Here is a 26,559-nt window from a genome sequence, read left to right on the forward strand (position 1 = left end):
CCGCAAATGCTTTTTGTGCTTGGCCCGCATTGACCTACAGCACAGCGACGGGCCGATTCGTTTGGTTTGTCTGTTTGCCATTTGTCTGTTAGCGCTCCTTTTTTTTTTCTTTAAAATCTTTTCGTGATTTTTTGATCATTTTCCAGCTCCAGATCATATTCAAGCTTTCCATTCAAAGAATATAGCATAGCAAAGAACATACAAAAAATGACCAAGTGTGTGCTGTTATTTTCTACTATTATTTAAAATCGTTAAAAAAAATTTTCAAACTGTAGAAAACTCCAAAAACTTTACGCTTTATACCCCTTAAATTAAAAGATTAGATGCAATATACGGATTTTTGAAGTATATAATATTATATTTTGGCTATTTTTAACATTTCCATCTAGAGGTTATACACGATAAAAACAAACAGGAGGATTGAAGAACCAGAGTGGGGATCGACAACGCCCATCCCCACGCAAACACGGGTCGTCTAAAAAAACCCCCTAAAATGGGTTTTTTTGGACGATCATGACAATATGGGACTCAGATGAAAGGTATTCGGGAAAAACAGGCTTTGTAATTTGTTGATATCGGAATGGGGCGGATCCTCCACCAACCAAAATCAATGGGTATCGAATGAAAGGTATTGAAGAGTATAATGCGAATATGGTATTTAAATAGGGTCGAAGTACCCAGAAAGTCGCCCTAACCCCAAAAGTCCTCAAAGCAGACAAATTGAACGTTCATATAAATATGGGGCTCCAATGAAAGGTATTCGGGAGTAGATTACGAAACTGGTATACAAAAACCTGGTTAACCGATTTTCTTACAATATTTACAGATTGTGTAGGTTTTTGTGGAAGGAAACATGGCTTATATAATTTATTGATATCGGATGGGGGCGGAACCCCCATACCCCAAAACCACCACCCAATATCAAAAGTTGGCCGATAGGCATTATATGGGTATCAAATGAAAGGTATTGGAGAAAACCAATATCGTATTAAAATTTTGGGTCCAAGTACCCAGCGGGGCGCCCCAACCCCAAAACTCAGCTAAAACGATATATTCGACGTTCATGTCAATAGGGGACTTAAAAAAAGTATTCGGCAGTAGATTACAAATATGGCATAGAAAATTAGGTCCAAGTTATGGGAGGTCGCCCCACTCCAAAATGGGCACATTAGCCTACTGTGGCAATATGGAGCTCAAATCAACGGTGTTTAGGAGTAAAGAACGAATTTCATAACTATTTTCAGGGCAAAGCGCCGGTGGGCGCCCCATCCCTCCAAACGGTTCCCGTTTACATACCATGGCTATATGGGGCTCCAACTAAAGAGATTTGGGAGTGAAGCACAAATTTAATATCGTTTTTTGAGTCGTAATGTCTGAGGTGCCATCCCTCCTCTAAAAAGCACTTCGCGTTACCCTATTTTGCAAAACACAAGATATTGGAGATTTCGATTGCGATTCGTTTAAAATTTTTTTTGCACCCTTACAGTTTTGCTCCTTTTAGTTCCGTTCCACAAAAGGAACTAGTTAATTTTCTTTGTTCCTTTTTGTTTGCGATACCCTTTTTTGTTTCCTTCATACAAAATAAAAAAAGAACTTTGAATTTTGTTTTGAACCTTAAAATGAGTGTTTCTATTTCTACATATAGATAAAAACATTCAGCCTGTATAAGTAATTGAATTTAAAATTAATTTTTTGTACTTTTCTTTAAACAAGTATTAAGTCTAGATGCTGAAAAAACACGAATCGAAGCGCATCAAACAATTAGATTTGTTGACAATAAAAAAAAAAATATGTGGATGCCACCACGTTTATTTATTTGAGCCACCACATTCATTTGATGTGGTTGCCACAAATAATTTATTTTCCTTTCACCTAAATCAGAACGTACACAGTTGTTGCCTATTGAAAAAGTTGACGCTTTTATTTAGTTGTTGTATGAATCTGAAAAATATGGCATGTCAATCAGCTGATCTACAAATTAACAAAAGGAAGAAAAAGAAAAGTGTACATGCAAACAAGGCAACCATGAAACTATAAGAAAGAAAGAGATGGAACTAGTTCCAACAGTTCCTTACTTGGATAAGTTCCAATGAACTAGTTCCATCCGGAACCACCCAACTCTACTAACAGTGAAATAAAACAAAAGATGGTTTCAATTGTTGGTGTCGGGTGCCTCGGGGGCCACCCAAAACCCGACACATTGGTATATATAAAGACCAATCACGATGTAGATTGATGTAGATCGTTGGGAATTGCATATGGGCTATATCGTTTCAGATGTGGATATAGATCCTATATAAACCGATCTTCTAATTTGCCCAAGATTTACCACTTAGTGTTCTGTTATGACTTCCAAAATCCATGGCAAATATGGTCTAAATCGGTCTATAACCTTATACAGCTCCCATATAAACTGATCTCCCAATTAGTCTTCTATGGTCTCAAGAAGCTTAAATTTTTGATTGAATCGGCCAAAATTTTGTACATAAAGTAGACATGTGGCCTTTTGCTTCATTTTTTCAAAGGTTTTTTTTCAGCACGTTTTTTTGTATTTCCCTACACCACTATTAGGGAATGGGTAAATGCAGTCAGCTTTGAAGCATGAAGTTTTAAAAGGATTAACATAAAGTAGACTTTCATTGAAGCTTTTTTTATGTTTTTGAGATCATCGGACTTGCTGACTTTACATCACATTTTTGGCATTGTTATTCTTTTTTTGAAGTCTTTTTTGTGACCCTTTTCGGACAATCCCTTTTTGGACCCATTTACATGGAAAATGGTCATGTAAATCGAATTCCGAGAAATTTTGTTCTATTTTTTTTTTTTAAAGATTTGGTGTTTTTTTTTTAATTTGCTCAAATGTTATTTTGAAAAAAAAAGTAATTCAATATTTCATTTTTTAGAACACTAACTGGACCGGTGTGCTTTCGGTATTGGTCCCAAATACTAGTATTCGTCCCGAATACTAATGTCAGATTTGTACTCTACTGTGTATAAGCCTTACATTTGAGTCCCATTTTGTACCAATCGGCCTACATGTCGGGTTGTGGTTTTGTTGGCGTTGGGTGCCCCCTCAACACTTTACTTCAACAGTGACCCCAAACAATCGGTTTAAAATATTCATAACTGATACATGTAGAGATCACCGGTTAGCATGTCCGCCTATGACGCCGAAATCCAGACGTAAACATCAGAAAAATGTTCAGCGGGGGTTATCCCCTTATTAATACTGAATACATTTGTGAGATATCCTGCTATGCGGTACGCCGTTCGGGCTTGGAATAAAAAAGGAGGCCCCCTATCAATGAGCCTAAACTTTAAACGAACTGCACTCATTGATATGGGAGAACTATCTCCTGCGCTTTAATGAAATGTTCATAGAAAATATAGTTCGTTCCCATGTATGAATGGTATGTCGCTCCTGTTGTATTTTCTGGTTTGCTTTGAGTCTGATCTCAGACTGAAAATATACGAAAATAAGATTTTTTTAGTTTGTGTTTTTAGACGGGCTGCTACAAAAACTACTCCACGGAGAAGTGTCACCCTGCGGCGCGCCCTTCGGACTCGGCTATAAAAAGGAGGCCCCATGTCATTGAGCTTAAACTTGAATCGGACTCATTGATATGTGAACAATTTGCCACTGTTCCTTAATTGAATGTTCATGGTCAAATTTGCATTTTGCTACATAGAGGTTTAAATTAATTTATGGTCATAGCAAACATCTAAGTTGCAAAGTTGTAAATGAGTGTAAATTGAAAGATTACATATGTTCCGTGGTCTTGTAGGATACAAATCCAGGTGACCAGCTTCATGGGCGACCTTAATAAATATGCATAATACTACGATTATGGTGGCCAAGAACGTCCGTGGAAAATAACGAATTAAGACAAAATTGAAAATAATATAGGAAATTCTGGTGGATGTTTCATATATTCAATCATACTACTTTGAATTAGAATACCCATGAAAACGGGGCAGCCCCCAGCGCAATAAGCAAAATAATTGATGCATTTTGAAAGAAATACCAGAAAAACTAAATACAATTTATATTCCTATCGCACATTTTGTTGTATCTACCAAAAACATTCGTTAAATGTGCAGTTAAAAAGACACTGGTCAACAAAATGAAAAAATCGCTATTTCCTCTCCGGTTTTTAGTGTTTCTATCTTAAATTAACGAGTTATTTCCAAATCCGACAATTTTTCTCCAACTCTTCTTGTTTTTGAGATTTAGCTTATGGCCATGGTTTAAGATTTTTACCCAGATTTTCGTTATTTGGCTACTAGCAAACATTTTATTGTTTTTCCATACAATCTCACAAAATAGAATAACATCATCAGAACAAGCCATGAATTTTTCATATTATGTGTACGAAATGCGTGGTATGTCTTTGGTTATGTTTCAGTGGAAAAAGAGATCCCAGAAAGTATGTATCACCCATGGTTCGACGGATTTGCAATTGATGTTTTGCTCAGTAATTTTATGTGGAAAATGGGTACCCAAGGTGGCGTATGATGTATGTCGTATGTGGGTATAATTATCAAATAGTTATCATACGCACCCATATACAACACATCTAATAAAGAATTATACCCTCTAAATGGGCCAAATGTGTAAATGGGCCAAATCGGATCATGTTTTGATATAGCTGCCATATAAACCGATCTTGGGTCTTGACTTTTTGAGCCTCTAGAGAGCGCAATTCTCGTCCGATTTGACTGAAATTTTGCACGTAGTGTTTTGGTATCACTTCCAACAACTGAGCTAAGTATAGTTCAAATCGGTCCATGGTTTGATATAACTGCCATATAAACCGATCTTGGGTCTTGACTTCTTTAACCTCTAGAGGGCGCAATTCTCATTCGATTTGGCTGAAATTTTGCATGAGGTTTTTTGTTATGACTTCCAATAACTGTTCTAAGTATGGCGTAAATCTGAACATAAGCTGATATAGCTGCTATATAAACCGATCTGGGATCTTGATTCCTTGAGCCTCTAGAGAACGCAATTCTCTTCCGATTTTGCAGAAATTTTGTACATTTTGTTCTCTCATGACCTTCAACATACGTGTCTAATATGGTCTGAATCGAACAATAGCTTGATACAGCTGCCTTATAAACCTATCTCCCGTTTTTGCTTCTTGAGTCCCTACAAGGTGCAATTCTTATCCGAATTAACTGAAATATTACACAATGACTTCAACAATGTTCAGCATTCATTTATGGTCCGAATCGGACTATAACTTAATATAGCTCCAATATCATAACAGTTCTTATTCAATATTTTGTGTTTGCCTAAAAAGAGATACCGCGCATAGAATTCGACAAATGCGATCCATGGTGGAGGGTATATAATATTCGACCCGGCCGAACTTAGCACACTCATACTTGTTTTGGGGGAGTCTTCAAATGGCAAAGTAACTCACAAATGTCGCCAGCATTAAGAGGGGATAACCACAACTGAAATTTTATTTCAGATGTCTCCAACAGCATTCGAAACCAAGCGTTCAGCGTCAAACGCGGACATGCTATCCTTTGCGCTACGGTGGCCTCCAAATTATTGGTGTTGCTAACATGAGGAATTCATGGCTTGTCCTGAAAATGTAAGTTTATTTAAAAGTACTGCTGATACGCAAGTTTAAAAATGTTCGATATAGGTTTGTTTTAATATTTTTGAAATAAATATTCAGCACAAATATATAAAGAAATATTTGGACCAAGCAAACAACGTTTTCTTTGCAAACGTCTTCTTGAGTTAAAAAATATGATAAATGGGGTAAACATCCTAATTATATCTCTAAGCTATATCTGAATACCAGTAAGGAAAGACAAAAGCCGGGCAGTGCCGACTATATAATACCCTACACCTACCCTATAAATACCAATTGGGAGCTATATCAAATTCTGAACAAATTTTGATGGAACTCGTGGGAGGTTTTCAGATTGGTTATTGTATCAGCATCAAATTTCGAGCTAATATGTTCAAAGTGTAATTACTACGGCTTTCTAAGTGCAAATATTGTTGAATATATGTATATGGAAGTTAAAAATCAATGTGAACCGAGTTTTATAACATTTAACAAAAATGTCAACAGTTATTAGAGAAATAAATTCATGACAATCGGTGGACAAATGATAACATTATTGCAAATAACTCAAAATCAAACGAACATATACATGGGAGTTACATCTAAATCTAAACCGATTTTGACCAAACTCCTTAGACACTGTGGTAGTTGTCTAGAAAAGCTTTGTTCAAAATTTTGGAAAGATTGGCCAATAAATGCGCTTGCAGTCGCTCCAGAAATGAAAATCGGGCGATATATACAATATATACATAAGAGCTGTATCCAAATCTGAACCAATTGCTATGAAACTCACCAGCAATGTTGATAGTCATAAGAAAATCTCTCATGTCAAATTTTGAGAGAATCGGTTAACAAATGACCACATTATTGTAATATTGCTCAAAATCGGACGAACATCTATATGAGAGCTATATCTGAAACTGAACCGATATATAAACTGAAACCGACCAAACTTCTTAGATATTGTGGTGGTTGTCTAGGAAAGCGTTGTGCAAAATTTTGGGAAGATTGGTCAATAAACGAGCTTGCAGCTGTAGTAGTGTTGGGTATAATTAAAAGCTGTTGGAGAAAAACAGTTGCCGGGTTTGGAACTCGTCAATTTGAGAAGAAACACGAAAACAAAATCCGAGAAAATAAAAGTCATGTTAACCAGTTTTATCAATTGTACAGCTAAAATTTAAACCTTTACTCTTTCGTAAGAGGAACGTATTTTGTAAATACATATCTCAAACTAAATGTGTATTTTTTGCCAAAGAGATTTAATTTCGAATATATGTTTGTTATATAAATTTTCCTCTTAGATGGAGATACGAGGGCTGTTGAATAAGTTTCTGGCCTAGGCAACACTAAGTGTTGCCAGGTGCAATCTGGCATTTTCATTGGAAAGTTTTACATTTTCTGGCAAAATCGTACTCAGAACGTTTTGAAGTACGACCATCATTTGTGTTGTTTACAGTGTTTTGAAACAATTAGTTTGGTAAAAAAAAATAGAATTAAATTTAAAAAAGTTTTCGATTATTAGATGTCGATAACCGAGTAGTGTTACCTATAAATTCACAAATTCGAATTTTAGTTACTGCGGCAGATGTTATTCATTTATTCCTGCTCTTGGAGTAAAGTGGGTCTTTGAAGACGAGCCAAATCCTACGAAAGTTTTTTGTGGGAGAAACACTTCGAAGCAAATGGTCGTGTGTTTCTTCTGTAAACTGGTCATGTGCGACTGTTCTGCTTGGGCAATGTAGAACGGTCAATTCTGAGTGGTACACCACAGTTTGATTTCCGAAGACTTGGGAGAAATTCGAAGACGGAAAAAGAGAAAACGAATCATTGTTCACCATGACAAAGCGAAGTCTTACACATTGGCTCAAACCAACGTCTTTTTGACCGGTCAAAATGACGAACTGATGGGTCATCCGCCGTACAGCCCCGACTTGGCACTCAATGACTTATATTCACGCACATTAAGATAAAGTTAATGATTTTTTTCGAAAGTGCTGTTGAAACGTTCAACACCGTGTTATGGAGGTGTCTCAATCGGAGTGGAAAAGGTGCTTAGAGAATTGGTTTCATTATTAGGCCAACAATTTATATAGCAGCCCTCGAAGACTTATTTTTTCATTACAAACCCAGTCATTAATATTAAAAATTATTTTATTGCCTTTTTCACATTCGTATGCATGTAATAGCTTTACAAGCATCTAAGTATAACACATACTATAAGTGTATGGAGGGTAAAATGATGCCATCGAAAAATTCAATCATCATCACGTGTAGTTATTGCATTATACGAGTATGCTTAGTGAATCATTTCATTTGCAAAGGGTTACAAGAATCCCCACTATTTTGCTTTGCTTTTATTTTAATTGTACACACATCACCATACGATTGGGTATACTTTTATATATTTCGATTTATTTTGTTTGAAATGTCGATATTTAACCCAATAAAGTATATATTTTTTATTGTTTGGTATTCTAGCACGATGTAGCCATGTAGCCATCCGTCTACCAATAATAAAATATTTCTTATAAATACTGGTCACTGGGGATTGAACATGGCCCACCTCGGTCAAGTCATGAGCAGTGTTGCCATTCTAAAAAAATGAATTCCTACCAAAATTTAAGAAAAATTCTACCAAACCCGACCAAAACCTACCAAATGTTCTACAAGCCAAAAATGCGATAAATACTGGTCACTGGGAATTGAACATGGCCCACCTCGGTCAAGTCATGAGCAGTGTTGCCACTCAAAAAAAAAAAAATAATTCCTACCAAAATTTAAGAAAAATCCTACCAAACCCGACCAAGACCTACCAAATGTTCTACAAGCCAAAAATGCGATAATGATTTTATACCCACTACCGTAGTTGGCCATTTGGCCATTCTACTTGCAAAACATCAAATCATTCATTTTCAACCCTACAAAGTATGCACACCAGGTCGTCGTTTAATTCATAGACGATTTGGAAATGTCCGTCCGTCTGTTTGCTGAAATCACTCTACAGCCTAGATCACTCTACATTCAAAAGTTCAAAAATGGTCTATATCTTGATATACAAAGTATGCACACCAGGTCGTCGTTTAATTCATAGACGATTTGGAAATGTCCGTCCGTCTGTTTGCTGAAATCACTCTACAGCCTAGATCACTCTACATTCAAAAGTTCAAAAATGGTCTATATATTGATATAGCACCATTTATACCGATCCCCCGACAAGAACTCTCGACTTGATTGTCCGAAGTTTTAATGTTGTGATCAAGGATCTAGCTTTACTACAAAGATAGGGATTTGTAATTAATATTTAACAAAAGCGTGCTAAGTTCGGCCGGGCAAAATCTTGGGAACCCACCACCATGGTTTCTCACTATGTGCAAAATTTCAGCCAAATCGGACAAAAAAATTGAGGCTTCCAGGGGCTCAAGAAAACAAATCGGAAAATCGGTTTATATGGTAGCTACGTCTGGTTCTTGACCGATTTTGACCGTTTCGATTTTGATCGGCACACTTGTTGGAAGTCATAACAGAACACAATGTAAAAAAATTTCAGCCAAATCGGACAAAAATTGAGGCTTCAAATCGGGAGATCGGTTTATATGGGAGCTACTTTAGGTTATAGACCGATTTTGACCGTACTGTGCGCAGTTGTTGGAAGTCGTAACTATGTACAAATTTTCAGCCAAATCGGACAAAAATTCAGGCTTCCAGGGGCTCAAGAAGTCAAATCGGAAGATAGGTTTATGTGGGAGCTATACCAGGTTATAAACCGATTTAGACCGTACTGGGCACAGTTGTTGGAAGTCATAACAGAACACTCTATGCAAAATTGCAGCCAAATCGAACAAAAATTGCGGCTTCTAGGGGCTCAAGAAATCAAATCGGGAAATCGGTTCATTGAGGTCTGATCTATGTGGTGTTGTTTGCTGTCACGAGAAGCTTAGCTGCGAGCTACCGGGCGAGTCCATAGGTTGCGGATAGTGGAATGCTCCATACGGAGAAGATGCAATGGCAATCGCTGACAATCAGCGGTATCGAGCGGAGAGTCTCAGTGAGAGGTCGGGTGGCACCGGCTCTTGTACAAACACTGAGTGCCCATGATACTCGATATGACAAGGCGAGTTATTGGCGCCTTTAAATAACCAGTGACGACTCTGTTCCCACTGCGATCGGTCCTTTGGACCGGAACGAGATTGCTTGACGAGGATCGCCACCTCCACATGAAAATGTGGTATCCGTGTAAAATTTCAAGCGGCTAGCTTTAGCGTTCGACCGCTATCGTGATTTCGACAGACGGACGGTCGGACATGGCTGGTTCGTCTGAGAATGTCGATCATGAATATATATACTTAGTGGGGTCCTAGTTCAATATTTCGAGGTGTTACATACAACGGAATGACTACATTAGTATACCTCCATCCTATGGTTGTGGGTATAAAAAACGATTTTAGGCAAGTAAAGCCCGACGGGCTAAAATATTTTCCAGCCGAGTGAAAATTTTTGACCACTTTTTCGCACCATTTCGGCTGGTATTTCAGCAATAAGTCTATTCATTACGGGCTTTGGCTAGATTGTCTCAAAAACATACTTTATCAACTAAATTTTTCTCTTGACTTGAGTCCCGATCACTTTTAGCAAGGATGGTGACTATATAACGATCAGAACGTTACCTCACTTGAATTTTTGAAGTAAAAGTTATTTAGCAATTTTACTAAAATATGATTCACACACATCGAGATTTTGATCGATTCAAAACTTTTGACAGGATTTATGTTGTTAATGTTGGCCTTAATATGGGATTCTCTGAGCAATGCCTCTATAGGTTGAAAAGAGGGTGCAGCAACTAATGCCTAGCTAAATTGGTGATTTTCTATCATATAAAAAAATTGACATTATTTTCTTGTTCTTTATTTCTAGGCTATTCAAATCATAAATTCGACTGTCTGGTCACACTACTCAAAAATAAGACAAAATGTTCCGCAACACAGCTTTAGCCAATACACCCACATATAAGCTCATTTTAGGCTTTGGCCTTTGCACATTGGGCGGTGCCATGTTATATGCTTACTTTAAGCAACGCGATGAAGACGAGGATCTAAAACAGAAACAAGATGACTCAAAAAGGAAACAAACGTCCTCCTCAAATGCAAAATCACAAAAGAACCAGCAAGCACAAAAAGAAGTCAAAGTTGAATTGAAAATAGCCAATGAACACGTCCCCTTGATAGCTGGTAGACAGGGTGCAAATCTTAAGTCTATACAAGATCGGACGCAGACTACAATACACTTTCGGTAAGTAACCGTTCAAAGCCGTTCCTCCAAGCCCAAAATGACTTAATTGCCTTCTATTACAGAGACAAAAATGACTCACATAAAATATGTGAAATTGCCGGCTGTCCCGACAATGTTAAAGAAGCTCGTTCGATTATTTTGAAGGAAATTGAACGTTCGCCCATTGTTAAGGAAGAAATCTATGTACCTCAAAGTGTTTGCGGCAAAATAATGGGTCGCTGCGGCGAGGCAATGCAGGAAATTTGTCGCCTCTCGCTTGCCAAGGTTTCGGTGGATTCTGGCATGCGAAGTACCAACACAAGACGCATAACTATATCGGGAAACCGGCAACAGGTGAATATAGCTCGCAAAATGATCGAGGACAAAATCGAAGAAGATGAGCATTTACGCAAAGCCGTTGAAGAAGTGGAACAAAAACGTGAACCAAGACGTTCGCCACCGAATAGTCTCAATTCCAGCATGTACTCATCACAAACGTCATTAAGTTCACATCTGCCGCCACGCGAAAAACTAATGGCTTCCCGTCACGATGAGAAGCCCATGGAAGTATATGTCTCTGCAATTGCATCACCTGCTAAGTTTTGGGTACAACTAATAGGGCCCCAGTCTAAAAAATTGGACGATTTGGTGTCGAACATGACCGCCTATTACAGTTCAGCCGACAATCGCGCTATGCATCAAATCCACGAACCGTATTTAGGACAAATTGTTGCTACCATATTTAAGCACGACAGCAAATGGTATAGAGCTGAAGTTGTTGGCATTCTGCCCAATCAATATAATCCCAATGAAATAGTTTTGGATTTGTATTTTGTTGATTATGGCGATAGTGAATATGTACTACCTCATGAAATCTTCGAGTTAAGAACCGATTTTCTCACATTGAGGTAAGTGAACATTATTTCTTGAATCCTTCTGTATTATGCATTTGGCCATTGTGACACCACACAGGAAAAATAAAAATCGGCTTAACGAAATTAATTGATCCAATTAAGTTTTTAATTGAAACTACTTCAATCAATAAAATGATAATTTAAAAAACAGTTAAAAAAAATTGCATATTAAATTGAAAAATGATTAAAAATTTTTGAAATTTCCAATAAATTTTTAAATGAAATTTTCAATTAATTTTTTTGATTGATTGAATCCTTCTGTATTATGCATTTGGCCATTGTGACACCACACAGGAAAAATAAAAATCGGCTTAACGAAATTAATTGATCCAATTAAGTTTTTAATTGAAACTGCTTCAATCAATAAAATGATAATTTAAAAAACAGTTAAAAAAAATTGCATATTAAATTGAAAAATGATTAAAAATTTTTGAAATTTCCAATAAATTTTTAAATGAAATTTTCAATTAATTTTTTTGATTGATTAAAATAAAAAAAATTAAAATTTTCGAAATATTCAATTAATTTTTTAATTGGATCAATTTAAATGCAACATGGTTAACATATGTAAAACTCCTGGAACACAAATTTGAGGTTTTTGTTTGGGTCCATGATCACTCCTAAAAATGCAATGGAAAATATTGTTTGGCGAGGCGGGTTTAGGTCTAGCTAACGGCATAAACTAACAGCAATTAATATATTTTTTTGCAGTAATTTTTAGAATTACATGCATTGGGGAAGTAAACCCAACAGAAACACATTTATATAGAATATGTTGTAATTAGATCGATGCTAAAGAAGCCGTTATGCCATTAATATGCATATTGTGATCATAAATAAGATTCCCGGCACGGGATAGCTGTGAGCACCAAACAGGCTGGAACATTGAGATCCGATCTGTGTGGTGTTCATTGCTGTCACGAAAAGCTTTGCTGCGAGCTACCGCGCGAGCTACGGAGTAGCTGCAACGGTAGTCGCGGACAATCAATCTTGCACATATACTAAGTGCTTACACAGAAAAAAAATCGCAAAATAATTTTCAATTAAAAATTTAATTGAAAATAAAATTGTTTTCAATAAAAAAAAAACTAATTGATACAATAATTTTTTAACTGAATATAATTTTTATTCAATTAAAGTTGTGATTGAAATTGTTGCCATTTCTAAATAAAATAATAAAAAATTAGTTGATTTAATTAATTTTTTAATTGACTTTGAAAATTTGTTCAATCACAATAGTGATTGCAAATGTTGTAATTTTCAATTAAAAAAATTAATAAATCAAAAATTTTTTTATTGAAAATTAGTTTTTTCTGTTCAATAATTTTTTTAAATCAATCTTAAACAATTTTCAATTATGGTGCTTAAGTAAATTCAATTAAAGCCTATTTTGTCCTTCACTTTATATTGTAGGATAAAGTGAAGGAAATTTCAATGACACATTAATACCATATTTCGACAGATTTTTAGCAATCACATGGCAGCCGGTTCTACGTGCCGGATTAACCCGATGGATACCTTCATCGGCCAAGGGCTGCCGCCTCAGTGCACAACACACAGCTATGACAACAACAACAAATCCATAGGACACCTACCTACCCAACACCCAAAAACTTTTGGAGAACCCCCACGAGGTTTTTTTTGTATACGGGTGGCCACATACCTTTGCCCAAACAACACCTTCGAGTTACATCTGTGTATCAAATAAAAAAATGAATAGCAATTTTCAAAAAATTTCAATATTTTTTTAATTAGCCCAATTAAAAAATTAATTGAAAATTTCAATCATATTTCTAACCGAAAATTTCTATAACTGTTTTTAATTGAATATGCATGAATATGAATTTCGTAATTGAAGCAGTTTCAACTAAAAAATTAATTGGATCAATTCAATTCGTGATTAAGCTCTTTTTTAATTTTTTATGTGTATGATGCTCGATATGACAAGGCGGGTTGTTGGCGCACTTAAAATAGCCAATGGCCACCCTGTTCCCGCGGCGATCGGTCCTTTGGACCGGAACGAGCTTGCTCACCTATAGGAGTTTGACGAGGACCGCCACATACATTAGATTAGAATTGCGTCTAAAAATTTAAGAAGGCAGTCAAAGACTGTTTGTGGGGGAGTTTTATCTTCTATATATAGAAAGTATTTATCAAAACGGACAGTCATAACTGTGCTGTTGGGTCTACAAAATTTTTGAATTCAATTAAATAATGATTGAAATAACTTACTGCCTTGCTTGGACCACTTATTTTTTTTTTTTATTTTGTCACTCTATTCGTTCGTTCGCCAATTCAATCAATTCAAAACAGCTGATTTCCCTTTATAGAATCAGCTTTTTTCAACGAATTCGCGAACGAATCGAGTGACAAAAAAATTTAGTGGTTTAGGCCATTATTGTTTAAATGAAAAAGATAAAATCTTCAATCACGTTTATATATGAAATTTTTTAAGATTCATTTAAAGAAATTATTGAATTAGTTAATTTTTTAATTAAAAACGACAAAAATTTCAATCACAATCATAATTGAAAAAAAAACGTTCAGGTTCATTTAAAAAAAATGATTGAATCAAATAGTTTTTCAATTGAAAATGACGAAAATTTGAATCACAATTGTAAATGAAAGAAAAAATAATCTTTCAGGTTCAATTAAAACAAGTTTTAGTACGATTCGGACCATAAATGAATTCAATGCTGAATATTGTAGAAGTCATTGTGTAATATTTCAGTTCATTCGGATAAGAATTGCCGCTTGTAGGAGCTCAAGAAGCAAAATCGTTAGATCGGTTTATATGGGAGCTGTATCAAGCTATAGATCGATTCAGACCATATTGGACACGTATGTTGAAGATCATGGGAGGAGCCGTTGTTCAAAAGTTCTGCCAAATCGGATGAGAATTGCGCCCTCTAAAGGCTTAAGAAATCAAGATCCCCGATCGGTTTATATGGCGGCTATATTAGGTTATGTACAGATTTTCGTGCATAGTGCACAGTTATTGGAATTCATAACAAAACACCTCATGCCAAATATCAGCCAAATTGGATAAAATTGCGCCCTCCAGCGGCTCAAGAAGTCAAGATTCAAGATCATGAACCAGGTCATGAACCAATTTGAATCATACTTAAAACAGTTGTTGGAAGTGATACCAAAACACCACGTGCAAAATTACTGCTAAATCGGATAAGTATTGCGTCCTCTAATGGCTAAAGAAGTCAAGACCCCAGATCGCTTTATGTGGCAGCTAAATCAGGTTATGAACCGATCTAAACCGCACTTTACACAGTTGTTGGAAGTGATACCAAAACACCACTTGCAAAATTTCAGTGAAATCGGACGAGAATTGCGCCCTCTAGAGGTTCAAGAACTCAAGACCCAAGATCGGTTTATATGGCAGCTATATCAAAACATGGACCGATTTGGCCCATTTACAATCCCAACCGATCTACACTAATAAAAAGTATTTGTGCAAAATTTCAAGCGGCTAGCTTTACTCTTTCAAAAGTAAGCATGCTTTCGACAGACAGACGGACTTAAAATGTCATGACGATCATGAATATATATACTTTATGGGGTCTTAGACGCATATTACAAGGTGTTACAAACAGAATGGCGAAATTAGTATACCCCCATTCTATGTTGAAGGGTATAAAAATTATTGAATTATTTAATTTTTTAATTGAAAATTTTAAAAATTTCAATCGCAATCGTAAATGAAAAAAGTTCAGTTTCAATTAAAAAAATGATTGAATCAATTAATTTTTAAATGAAAATGACAAAAGTTTCAATCACAATCGTAAATGAAAATACGTTCAGGTTCGATTAAAAAAATGATTAAATCAATACATTTTTTTTATTGAAAATACCAAAACTTCAATGAAGATCGTAATTGAAAAAAAGTTCAGGTTCAATTAAAAGAATGATTGAATCAATTAAATTTTTAATTGAAAATTTCCTAAATTTCAATCACATTTTTATTTTCAATAGAATTTTTAATTAAAAAAAAATAGTGAGATTTTTCTGTGCACAGTTACATTTTGGCGACAGATCCAATCTTGGACCCGTTACGGCTAGTGATAGATTCCTTGATATGTTTTTTATACCTGTCAATTACAATATGATTTATCCGATGACTCGTTGATTGATCTGTTTGCCCCGAATCTGATGCAGCAATGTGTCTAACAATTTTTCCCAAGGCAAAAGCTTAATATGCTGTTTAGTTGTTTGACGTTTTGTTGTGGCGAATACATTTCCTGACTGCAGTTTTTTTGAAAGCGATGGATATTGGTAACTAGGGCCGTTGCAAATTTTCCCATGAATATTCCTTAAAGGAACACTCACATATCAATGAGTCCTGTCCGATTCAAGTTTAAGTTCAATGTTTATGTGTCTCCTTTTTATAGCCGAGTCTGAACGGCGTGCCGCTGGAAGACACCTCTTTCGGAAAAAGTATTTACACAACAATGTACATCACAGATGTCGCCAGCATTAGCAGGGGATAACCACCGCTGAAATGTGTTTTCTGATGCTTTCGCCATGATTCGAACCCAGGCGTTTAGCGTCGGACATGGTGACCTCTGCGCTACGATGGCCTCCTAGGTCATTAGCCAGTTCGTATTGTATAGAAACTTTATAGAGTTTAAAAAACCTTTGCTAGATGACGGACACTATATCTAAATTTTATTTTTAATTGTCTGACTGTTAGGGCGAATGCCATTTTTTCATGATGTGCTTATTTTTCTTTCGGGTTGAGCTTTATGATCGAAGATTCTCCTTTAATGGAAAAGGAAACTCAGCCAACCATTGTGCGGTGCGCTTCTTCTCTTGGAAGAGACTCATGTTGTTGTTGTTGTCGTAGCCACATTTTCATGTGGAGGTGGCGATCCTCGTCAAGCTCCTACAAGTGAGCAAGCTCGTTCTGGTCCAAAAGACCGATCGCCGCGGAAACTGGGGGGGCATTGATTATTTAAAGGCGCCAATAACTCGTTTTGTCATATCGAGCATCGTAGGCACTCAGTATTTATGAAAGAGCCGGTACTACCCGGCCTCTCACAGCGACTCTCCATCCGATACAGCAACTCCGTATGAACCATTCTACTATCCGCCACCTGTGACTCAACAACCACATGTGGCGTGAAGGCTTCAGGCCGTACATTGTGTTGAATTTATTGCAGAAATGAGCCTGCGATCTGAATGCAACCGAGATCTATTTTTTTTTTCTTTTTCGAAAACAAATGTTCTGTTGTTGTGATGGACAAACAAACATAAAATATCATCAATGCAAATTTCTTTGTTTGATTCCAGATTTCAAGCAGTTGAATGTTTTTTGGCTAGTGTTAAATCGACAATAATAAACCATCCGGATACATGGGAACCTCACTCTATTGAATTTTTTGAAGAATTTACTCAGGGTTTGTATACAAAAAAGTTTCTAAAGATTTTTTTTATAAATAGTATTGAAATTATTAAACAATTTTCTTTTTTCATATGATCACTTAGTGGCCCGTTGGAAGAAACTTATATCTCGTGTTGTTACCTATAAAGATCGCGTTAAATCACAGACTGGAAATGCTGCAGCACGTGAGGGCTCGCCTATACCTGGAGTTGAAATATGCGACGTACAAGATGGTAAGTTAACGAAATAGACCCAAGGACTCAAACATATTTAAGAATACTCTATATTGATGTTGATCGATCCGGAATTTGGTCACATAATTTTGGAACGACTACAACCTACAATACAACATTTTTCTGCTTAACTAAAGGGTTTTTATACCCTCCACCACAGAATGGGGGTATACTTATTTCGTCAGTCCGTTTGTAACACCTCGAAATATTCGTCTAAGACCCTACAAAGTAAATAAATTTTTGATCGTCATGTCATTTTAAGTCATTCTATCCATGTCCGTCCGTCTGTCTGTCGAAAGCACGCTAACTTTCTAAAGAGTAAAGCTAGGCGCTTAAAATTTTGCACAATTACTTCTTATAAGCGTAGGTCTGTTGGGTTTGTAAATGAGCCAAATCGGTCTAGGTTTTGATAAAGTTCCCATATAAACCGATCTTGGGTCTTGATTTCTTGAGCTTCTAGGGCGCGCAATTCTTATCCGACTTGGCTGAATTTTGTCATGAAGTGTGTTGTTAGGACTTCCAACAATTGTGCTAAGTATGGTTTAAATCGGTACATAACCTGATATAGCTGTCATACGAAACGATCTGGGATCTTGACTTCTTGGGCCTCATGAGGGCGCAATTCTTATCCGATTTGGCATGATATAGCTGTCATACAAACCGATCTGTGATGGGCCTCATGAGGGCGCAATTCTTATCCGATTTGGCTGAAATTTTGCATGAAGTGTTTTGTTCTGACTTCCAACAACTGTGCTAACATGTTTGGTTCAAATCGGTACATAACCTGATATATCTGGCATACAAACCGATCTGGGATATTGATATCCGATTTGGTTGAAATTTTGTACAACGCTTTCTCCCATGACCTTCAACTTACGTGTTCAATATGGTCTGAATCGATCTATATACTGATACAGCATACAAACCAATCTCCCGATTATGCTTTTGGAGCCGCTACAAGGCACAATTATCCGAATGGACTGAAATGACTTCTACTATGGCCTTCAACATTCAATTCATTTATGGTCCGAATTGGACTATAACTTGTTATGGCTCCAATAGCATAACAATTCTTATCCATTACTCTTGCCTAAAACATGGTAAATTATGTTTATCAAAAATTACTTAAAAATATAGTTGTTGTTGTTGTTGTAGCAGTGTGTTGTACACTGAGGTGGCAGCCCTTGCCGATGAAGGACTCCATCGGGTCAATCCGGTACATATAACCGGCTGCCATGGGATTGAAAGTTAGGTTTGGTTAGATAGTAAGTTAGGTAAGGTTAGGTTCATATGTCATTGACCGGCTTTCGCGGCTAAAAGACACTGGTACTTTGGTGGGGACACAATACCAGATATGAACCAACTTAGGGGAGTGGCATGGAAAACAATTAAGGATTTTGTAAGTAGCACGTTATTCCTAAGATCAAATCTTCTTTCTTTTTCGAGGTTATTTCTTGGTTTTTAGAGCGCACAACAAGCCGAATACTGGCTAAGGCGTATGTCCATAGTGGCATAAGGCGTATGAATACCCGCAAAAAATAGTAAAGGTAAAATACAAAATTTTAAACTTAAAGTATTTAACCGATATTTGGGGAAAAATCTCCAATACTGGTAACACTGGTCAGAGTTCCAATTTATGTGGTTTTCATCGTCATCGCGATGGTAGGTAGCTGCAACTGCACTCACGGACAATCAACGGTATCGAGTGGAGAGTCTTAGTAAGATGCCGGGCGGTATCTTGCTTTAATACTGATTGCCGTTGGTACTCGATATGACAAGGCGAGATAATGGCTCCTTAAAATAACCAATAGCCGCGGCGACTGAACCTTTCGAACAAAACATTTTAAACACCAAACAGACCATTATCCTTTGTATTTTCTTTAGTAAATGTTTCCCAACTTTCTGTATTTTTTTGTATTTATTTAAAGGTGTTGAAGTTAATCTGGGACATATGATGATAGCTCATCGTTATGCTTTGCCCTCCACCGATGATTATCCGCGAGCCAGATCACCATATAACACAAGCCGTAGCAACTCCAATGATGCTCTGACCTCTTCAACATCTTCGTCCATACAACAAAATCTAAAGCCGCAATCACCTCCACCAATATCACCAGCATACTCAAATGGTGACGCAAACTCCACTGAGGATGCCCTGATTGAGGAACAGCTTAAGCATTTGAAAAAAAGTACACCATATCAGAAATACTTTAATGGCAATAGCATTGCAGAAAAAATATCTCCAGCGGAATTGATGAATGGCAATGGCCTGAAAACCGCCACAAATGGACACCACATTACTCCCCTCGATCAATCATCAACATTCAATGGCAATCCCAAACGATAGATTGCCCTTGTTACCGTTTTTATGTTTTTTGTTTTTAGTTAGTCTTAGATTTAAATTCATAATTTTTTATGAACCTAATTCTCCTGTAAATAGTTTTATTTGTAATTATTATAGTTTTTTTGTGTGTGTTAATTTAATACATTTTATTGCGTGTTCTGAAAGGACTTTTTATTTATGATTTTTGTTTATGCCATATATATATACATATGTATGTTAGTGATTATGTTTGTCGTTAAATGGGGCTTAAAACTTATTCCTAAATATTTTTTTTATAATTTCTTTTTGTTTAAAACATTAAATTAGTTTTATGTAAATATTTTTTTTTTTTTGCAATAAGCGATTTGATTGTAAACCACTTTAGAATTGTCATTATGTTCCATTTAAGCCATTACAAACAATTTTTGGATTGCGATGCATCCAAAGCTGAAAGGTGATTTAACATGCTTTCATGAATAAAGTAAAATTTTTGAAACTTGACCTTGATTGTCTTCTAAATATTGAACAGTAACTTCAGAAATTCCTTGCACTCACAAAATCTGATAATCTGTCCTCTCATTCTCGTTTTATCCGCTATAACCCGGCAAGCAAACGAACTCGCCATCCTTAACTCAGACAGCGTCGCCCTGAAAGGCTTTGCTGACCCCTACAACTAAGTCGTCCGCCTTCTTTTCCCTCTTGTTATTGTTATCTCATTTTCACGTGGAGGTGGCGATGCTCGTCAAGCTCGTGTATGTGAGCAAGCTCGTTCCGGCCCAAAGGACCGATGGCCGCGGAAACAAGGTGGCTATTGGTTATTTGAAGGCGCCAATAAACAAGTTCCAGCCTGTGTGATGTTCCTAGTTATCTCGTGCGTGTTTTGCGAGTTAAATTCATATCCCTCCCAGGAGAAACTCAAGTTAAAACCAGCGACAACATTCAAGCCCCTAGACCTAACATCGTCTGTGAAGTGGGCGAGTTCAAATCCATCTTATGTTAGGATCCGAATTAGCCTTTTCATGCTGGTTACATATAGAAGTTGATCTTAAAACGCGTGTTCTGTGCCATCAAGGATTGGATTGGATCAGTGTGTTGGTCCCCATCTTCATGGAAAGACTCTGAGATTCGCTAGGTGTTCTGAAGGATATTGTAATGGATAACCGTCGATTCTATAATGGAGAAGATGCAGAGGAATAACACGGGATAACACAGGCTGGAACTTTGAGCTCCGACTTGTGTGGTGTCCATCGTTATCATGGAAAGTTTAGCTGAAAGCTACCTTGCACGTTCACAGATTGTGGATAGTGGAAAGCTTCGTTATTATGCGGAGTAGCTTCAAACGCTGATGCGGGCAGTCAGCGATTTTCGCGAGGAATGTCTCAGTGAGGAGTCAGGTGGCACTGATATTGAGTGATACTCGAGATGACAAGGCGAGTTATTGACGCCTTCAAATAACCAATGGCCAACAACAGCGTCTGTTCACAGGTTAGGGGCTACTGGAGGCGAACGTCGGATCTTGGAGCAAGCGGTTCCCGATATGGAGGGATAACATGTGCGATCCCACAAAGCCCATGCGGTTAAGGCGCTGGGTCAGTAACACGCCCCCGGAAAACTATAAGAATCATTGAGAAACAAAGGAATAGAAAAAACGGACCCCCTAACGTTGACGATCCACGCAAACGAAAGGACCATGATTAGCGGATCTGAATACGCAGTGTACGCGCCGGCGGATGTATTGGAGAAGTACAAGGCAGTTGTTACCGCCTTACAGGAAGTACGATGGACCGGGAGTGACGTAACAACAACACCAAACGGTGTCGAACTATACTATAGCTGCCATAACACGAGGCATGAATATAACTGCGAATTTGTGATTAGTCGGTGACTGAAACACCTTGCCTCAAGCTTTACTCCGGTGGATGAGAGCCTAGCCACAATCCGCATAAAAGCCAAATTCTTCAACATCAGCCTTATTTGTGCCCATGCCCCGACGAAAGAAAAGGACGAGCAGACCAAGGATATTTTCTACGAGCGCCTAGAGAGAGAATATGACCGCTGCCCCGCCCGTGATATTAATTATTGTAGCAGTGTGTTGTACACTAAGGCGCAAGCCCTTGCCGGTGAAGAACTCCATCGGGTCAATCCGGTACGTACATCCGGCTGCCATGCAGATGTGTGCTATCACGTATAATCTTCTCCAGCAAAATATTAAAGAGATCACACGATAGGCTGTCTCCTTGTCTGAAACATCCTTTGGTTTTAAATGGTTCGGAGAGCTTCTTTTCTTGCATGTTGTTGTTGTTGTTGTTGTTGTTGTAGCAGTTTATTGTGTACTATCTTTCGTCTGCTTGATTCTGTTGAGTGTCAAGACCCAGGAACTCCGCGACTAAGATGGGGTGCGTCCACAGGGATCTGGGTCTGAGTCGAGTGGGTCTGGCCGGGCAGTTAAACAGGTGACGTGTATCGTGCGGTCCCTGGTTACAGTCGGGACATACATCTTGCACGTCGGCATCAATCCTAGCTCTGTGGGAATTGAGGCGGCTGCATCTGCCGGAACGTAATTGAGCCAGAATCACTCTGGTTTGCCGGGGGAGGTCGATTTCTTCGGGTGCAATGGGTGGCGGTCGTACTCCAAGGACTACATTCACCCGGTAGCCAGTTAACGCGTCTGCTACCGTGTCTGCATGAATGTTGTTCAGACCCGCTTGATATGCCGCTTGATCTAGAGGTTCTCTCTTGTAGCGCTGGACCTCACGCTCTAGATCATGTAGATCTACCTTAAGGCTTCTGGGCGGTGGGTATCTATCCACAAGATGATGATTTGGATGATTTCTGCGATAACAGCCCAAAAGGTATTGCTTAGACAGCATGTAGTTATGTCTTCGCACTGGTAGGATCTTTGTCTCCTGGTGGAGGTGGTCCACATGAGAACTAAGGAGGCAACCCGTCGCAGTTCGGAGGGCGGCATTCTGACAGATCTGAATATTATTCCACTGCGTGTCACAAAGCTGACGTGACCACACTGGCGCTGCATAACTTACCACAGACCGGCCAATTGCTTTGTACGTGGTCAACAAGGTTTCTTTGTCTGCACCCCAAGTGCTGCCAGCGAGTGACTTGAGGACCTTGTTTCTACTTTTGACTTTATTGCAGATTGCTGTGGCATGTGGGGAGAAAGTGTAGGAGCTGTCAAATGTGACGCCAAGTATTTTGGGACACTTGATGGTCGGAATCAATTCTCCATCGACCATCACAGTCAGCTCAGAATTCACCTCACGCGTATTTGTGGTGAACAGTGTGGCTGAAGATTTGGTGGCGGATATCTTCAGATTTCTTGCAGCGAAATATGAGGCAAGCTCGTTGAGGTAGACGTTCAACCTATCGCAGATGTCATCAATGGGTGGGGGGCCTGATGCCAAGATCGTACAGTCGTCCGCATATGATACGATCTCTATGCCGTCTGGAGGAGGTGGGATGGAGGAAAGGTAGAGGTTAAACAGAGCCGGAGATATCACCCCGCCTTGGGGAACTCCCTGTTTCACTCTACGGTGTTTTGACTTCTTATCCCTAAATTCCACAAATGACTGGCGGCCACACAGATAATTCGCGACCCAACGTTTAAGGCCTGGCTGGAGGGACGTGTTGGCGATGTCCTCAAATAATTTGGCATGGCTGACCGTGTCGAATGCCTTCGATAGGTCCAATGCCACGAGGACCGTCCTATCACATGGCCTGGGTTGATTGAAGCCACGGCAAATGTGTGTGGTGATGGCATGCAAAGCTGTTGTTGTGCTGTGCAGTCTCCGAAATCCGTGTTGATGCTCGGCGAATGGAAATTCTCCTACGAGGCTCGGGAGGAGTAATGCCTCAAGCGTCTTAGCCACTGGTGAGAGAAGGGAGATCGGTCTGTACGACTCCCCCAAACTCGGGTCTTTACCAGGCTTCAGTAGCGGGATCACTCTGCCCATTTTCCAGACATCGGGAACTATAAGAGTGTTCAATGACAGGTTAAGGACAGTGGTAAGGTACTCAACTCCAGGTAAATCCAGATTCTTCAGCATCAATGTAGAGATTCCGTCGGGGCCCAACGCCTTGGAAGATTTGGCGCCACGGATGACATTCGTAACTTCGCCCACGGTAAATTGTGATGGCTGTTCATCGGCTCGGAGACCACGAATACGGCGAATGGCTCTCCTCCTTGCCCTGTCTCTCTCGGGATGCACGATAAATTGACGGTTGAACAACCTGGCGCATCTCTTCGGATCAGTCACGGTTAACTCGCCAAAAGTGACTGAGGTCCTGTCGTCCCGTCTCCCGGGGTTCGAGAGAGACTTAACAGTGGCCCACAATTTGCCTGCACCGGTGCCTAAGTTACATTGCTCCAAGTGTTCCAGCCACAAATTCCGCTTATGTTCGTTGACTACCCTGTTTATTTCCAGATTCAGCTCGCTGATTCTGGGGTTAGCGGGGTCCATAGCACGAATCCCATCACGCTCGTCTGCGAGTACCACTGCTTGCGCCGGGAAATTGGGTCGCACTTGCGGTATTCGACCGGCTGGAATAAAGCGAGCGGCTGCTGCGTTGATGATGTCTCGGAATTTCCTCTCGGCCACAAGCACATCAGAGGGGGGTGGCAGTTCATTGAAGCGGCGATTGGTATACTCTCTGAAGCCAGTCCAATTGGCCTTCTTATAGTTGATGAACGTTCGGCGCTCAGAGGTAATGAAGTCGGGTGGTCGGTCGATGGTGAGGATTATGGGGAGGTGGTCTGACCCCAAAGAGATGACGGCTTGCCAGGATACGTCACTCAGGAGATCAGGGGATGCGATTGAGATGTCTGGCGAGCTGCTGCACCTCCTCGTAATCCTAGTGGGGGCATCCTCATTCACCGTGCAAAACGTGGAGCTATCTATCTGCTCTGCCAAAGCTATGCCACGCTGGTCGTTGCCTAGGGGAGAATGCCATGACGAGTGATGTGCATTGAAATCCCCCAGAACCAGACGACTATGGCCAGATAGCAACCCACTTATGTCGGGGCTGTAGGCCTGGCCATTAATCGGGACACAGCTGCCAACCGGCGGTATATACACGTTGTATATCTCTATCTCGGCAGTACCAGACTTGACTGCTACCCCCATACATTCCATGTATGGGTCACTAGCGTCAAGCGCAGGCGAGATAGGTCTATACTGCACGGAATGGTGTATAACGAAGGCCAATCCCCCACCTCCATTCCTTGAGCGATCCTTACGTAGCACATTGTAGCCGTGACAACTGTGCAAGCTGTAGGTGTTAGTCAGCTTTGTCTCCTGGATCGCTGCGACCGATATGCTCTTCCGACTCATAAAATCCACAATCTCATCAATCTTGCCTCGCAGTCCATTGCAGTTTAACTGCAGGAACGATACATTTCCCGACACTGGCCTGGCAATAGTAGGGCTAGGGTGCTGTCTTTGCATAAATTGCCGTACGGGAGAGGTCGGGGGGGTCACATAGTCCGACGACGAGGACGCCGAAGGCGACGACGGCGACGCTTGTGACCCACTGCTGGCTGAGTTCGCACAGCACCTAGCGACATAGCCAGTATGACTATACTCCCGTAGCGAAGTTAGGCCAGAGCAAGAACGGAAATGTACCCACTCCAAGCACCTGTTACACCTCACCGACACTGACCGATGATGAAGGCGGTTCTGGCAAACGGAACAGAACCAGGGTCCGGGGTTCTTTTCAATCCCGGCACGGACCAAAAGCATACGGAGAAGGCACTCCGGGATGTGCCTCTCCCATGACGAAAAAAGACGAACACGTACACTGAGGCGGCAGCCCTTGCCGATGAAGATTCCATCGGGTCAATCCGGTACGTACAACCGGCTGCCATGGGATTGTATGCATGTTGTTAAATGGTACTTGTGACATGTATGGGTACTTGTGAAAGCGGACGAGGCAGCGTTTGGAGTCTTTGAGAGATAGATTCTTCGTAAAATATATGGACTACTTTGTGTTAATGGAGAATATAGGTGTCGTATGAACCACGAGCTCTATGACGACAATAGCATAGTTATAGCAAACACCGGGATGACCAAAAGTCCGATGGAAAGATAAAGCGGTGTGAGACACCGTGAAACTTGGTGCCAGAGATTATAATATGAGTGCACAAGATCGAAGAGCTTGGAATGCTATTCTACGTTCGGCTAGTGGTACAAATGTTCTGTCGTAGCCAATTAAAGTAAAGTAGAGCGCACAACAAGCCGATTACCGGCTTAGGTGCATGTCCATAGTGGCATGTGGCGTATTAATATCTGCACCCCCTTTTCAACCTAAAGTGGAGGGATGATGCCACACAGGTTCGTCATGCCATGACTTTAAACCGTACCAAAAAAGCTGCTTTGAGGATTTGAAAACATTGCTGAAACAAGTAACATTTATTTATTAGGGGGAAAGTAGCATCAACGCAAGGGGGGAAACAAAAACAAGTAAGAGAGTGCTAAGTTCGGCTATTCACATCTGCATCTCGTATAATCTTCTCCAGCAGGATATTAAAGAGATCACACGATAGGCTGTCTCCTTGTCTGAAACCTCGTTTGGTTTCAAATGGTTCGGAGAGCTGCTTTCCTATTCTTACTGAGGAACGGATATCAGGAAGTGTCATCCTGCAGAGTCTTATTAATTTTGCAGAGATACCAAACTTAGACATGGCTTGAAATACCTTTGAACGTATAGGGGTATCGAAAGCGTCTTTGTAGTCAACAAAGTGGTGTTGATTTGTCTTTCTTGGGTCTTTTCCAGGGTGGATTTACCAGGTCTAAAGCCGCATTGATAGGGCCCAATTATCCCATTGACT

The 26,559-nt window shown here is 39.4% G+C and overlaps 1 protein-coding gene across 7 annotated transcripts in view; it reads left to right on the forward strand.

The window, feature by feature from the left end:
* Positions 1-20,219, forward strand: part of LOC106084096 (tudor and KH domain-containing protein homolog) — a 75,072-nt gene extending 54,853 nt beyond the window's left edge. For 6 of the 7 annotated variants that reach the window (XM_059364860.1, XM_013247570.2, XM_013247569.2 and 3 more), the window contains 5 exons: positions 10,500-10,874; positions 10,937-11,761; positions 17,072-17,178; positions 17,267-17,395; positions 19,324-20,219. In XM_059364860.1, coding sequence (XP_059220843.1) covers positions 10,555-10,874; positions 10,937-11,761; positions 17,072-17,178; positions 17,267-17,395; positions 19,324-19,742 — 1,800 coding nt within the window. In that variant the 5' untranslated portion in view covers positions 10,500-10,554 and the 3' untranslated portion in view covers positions 19,743-20,219. Of the gene's footprint in view, positions 1-5,582; positions 5,604-10,499; positions 10,875-10,936; positions 11,762-17,071; positions 17,179-17,266; positions 17,396-19,323 lie in introns of those variants that run through there. The other variant, XM_059364859.1, reaches the window with a different exon arrangement.
* The last annotated feature ends 6,340 nt before the right edge of the window (positions 20,220-26,559 follow it).

The sequence above is a fragment of the Stomoxys calcitrans genome, chromosome 3 (assembly GCF_963082655.1).
Source record: "Stomoxys calcitrans chromosome 3, idStoCalc2.1, whole genome shotgun sequence".
Lineage (NCBI taxonomy): Eukaryota > Metazoa > Arthropoda > Insecta > Diptera > Muscidae > Stomoxys > Stomoxys calcitrans.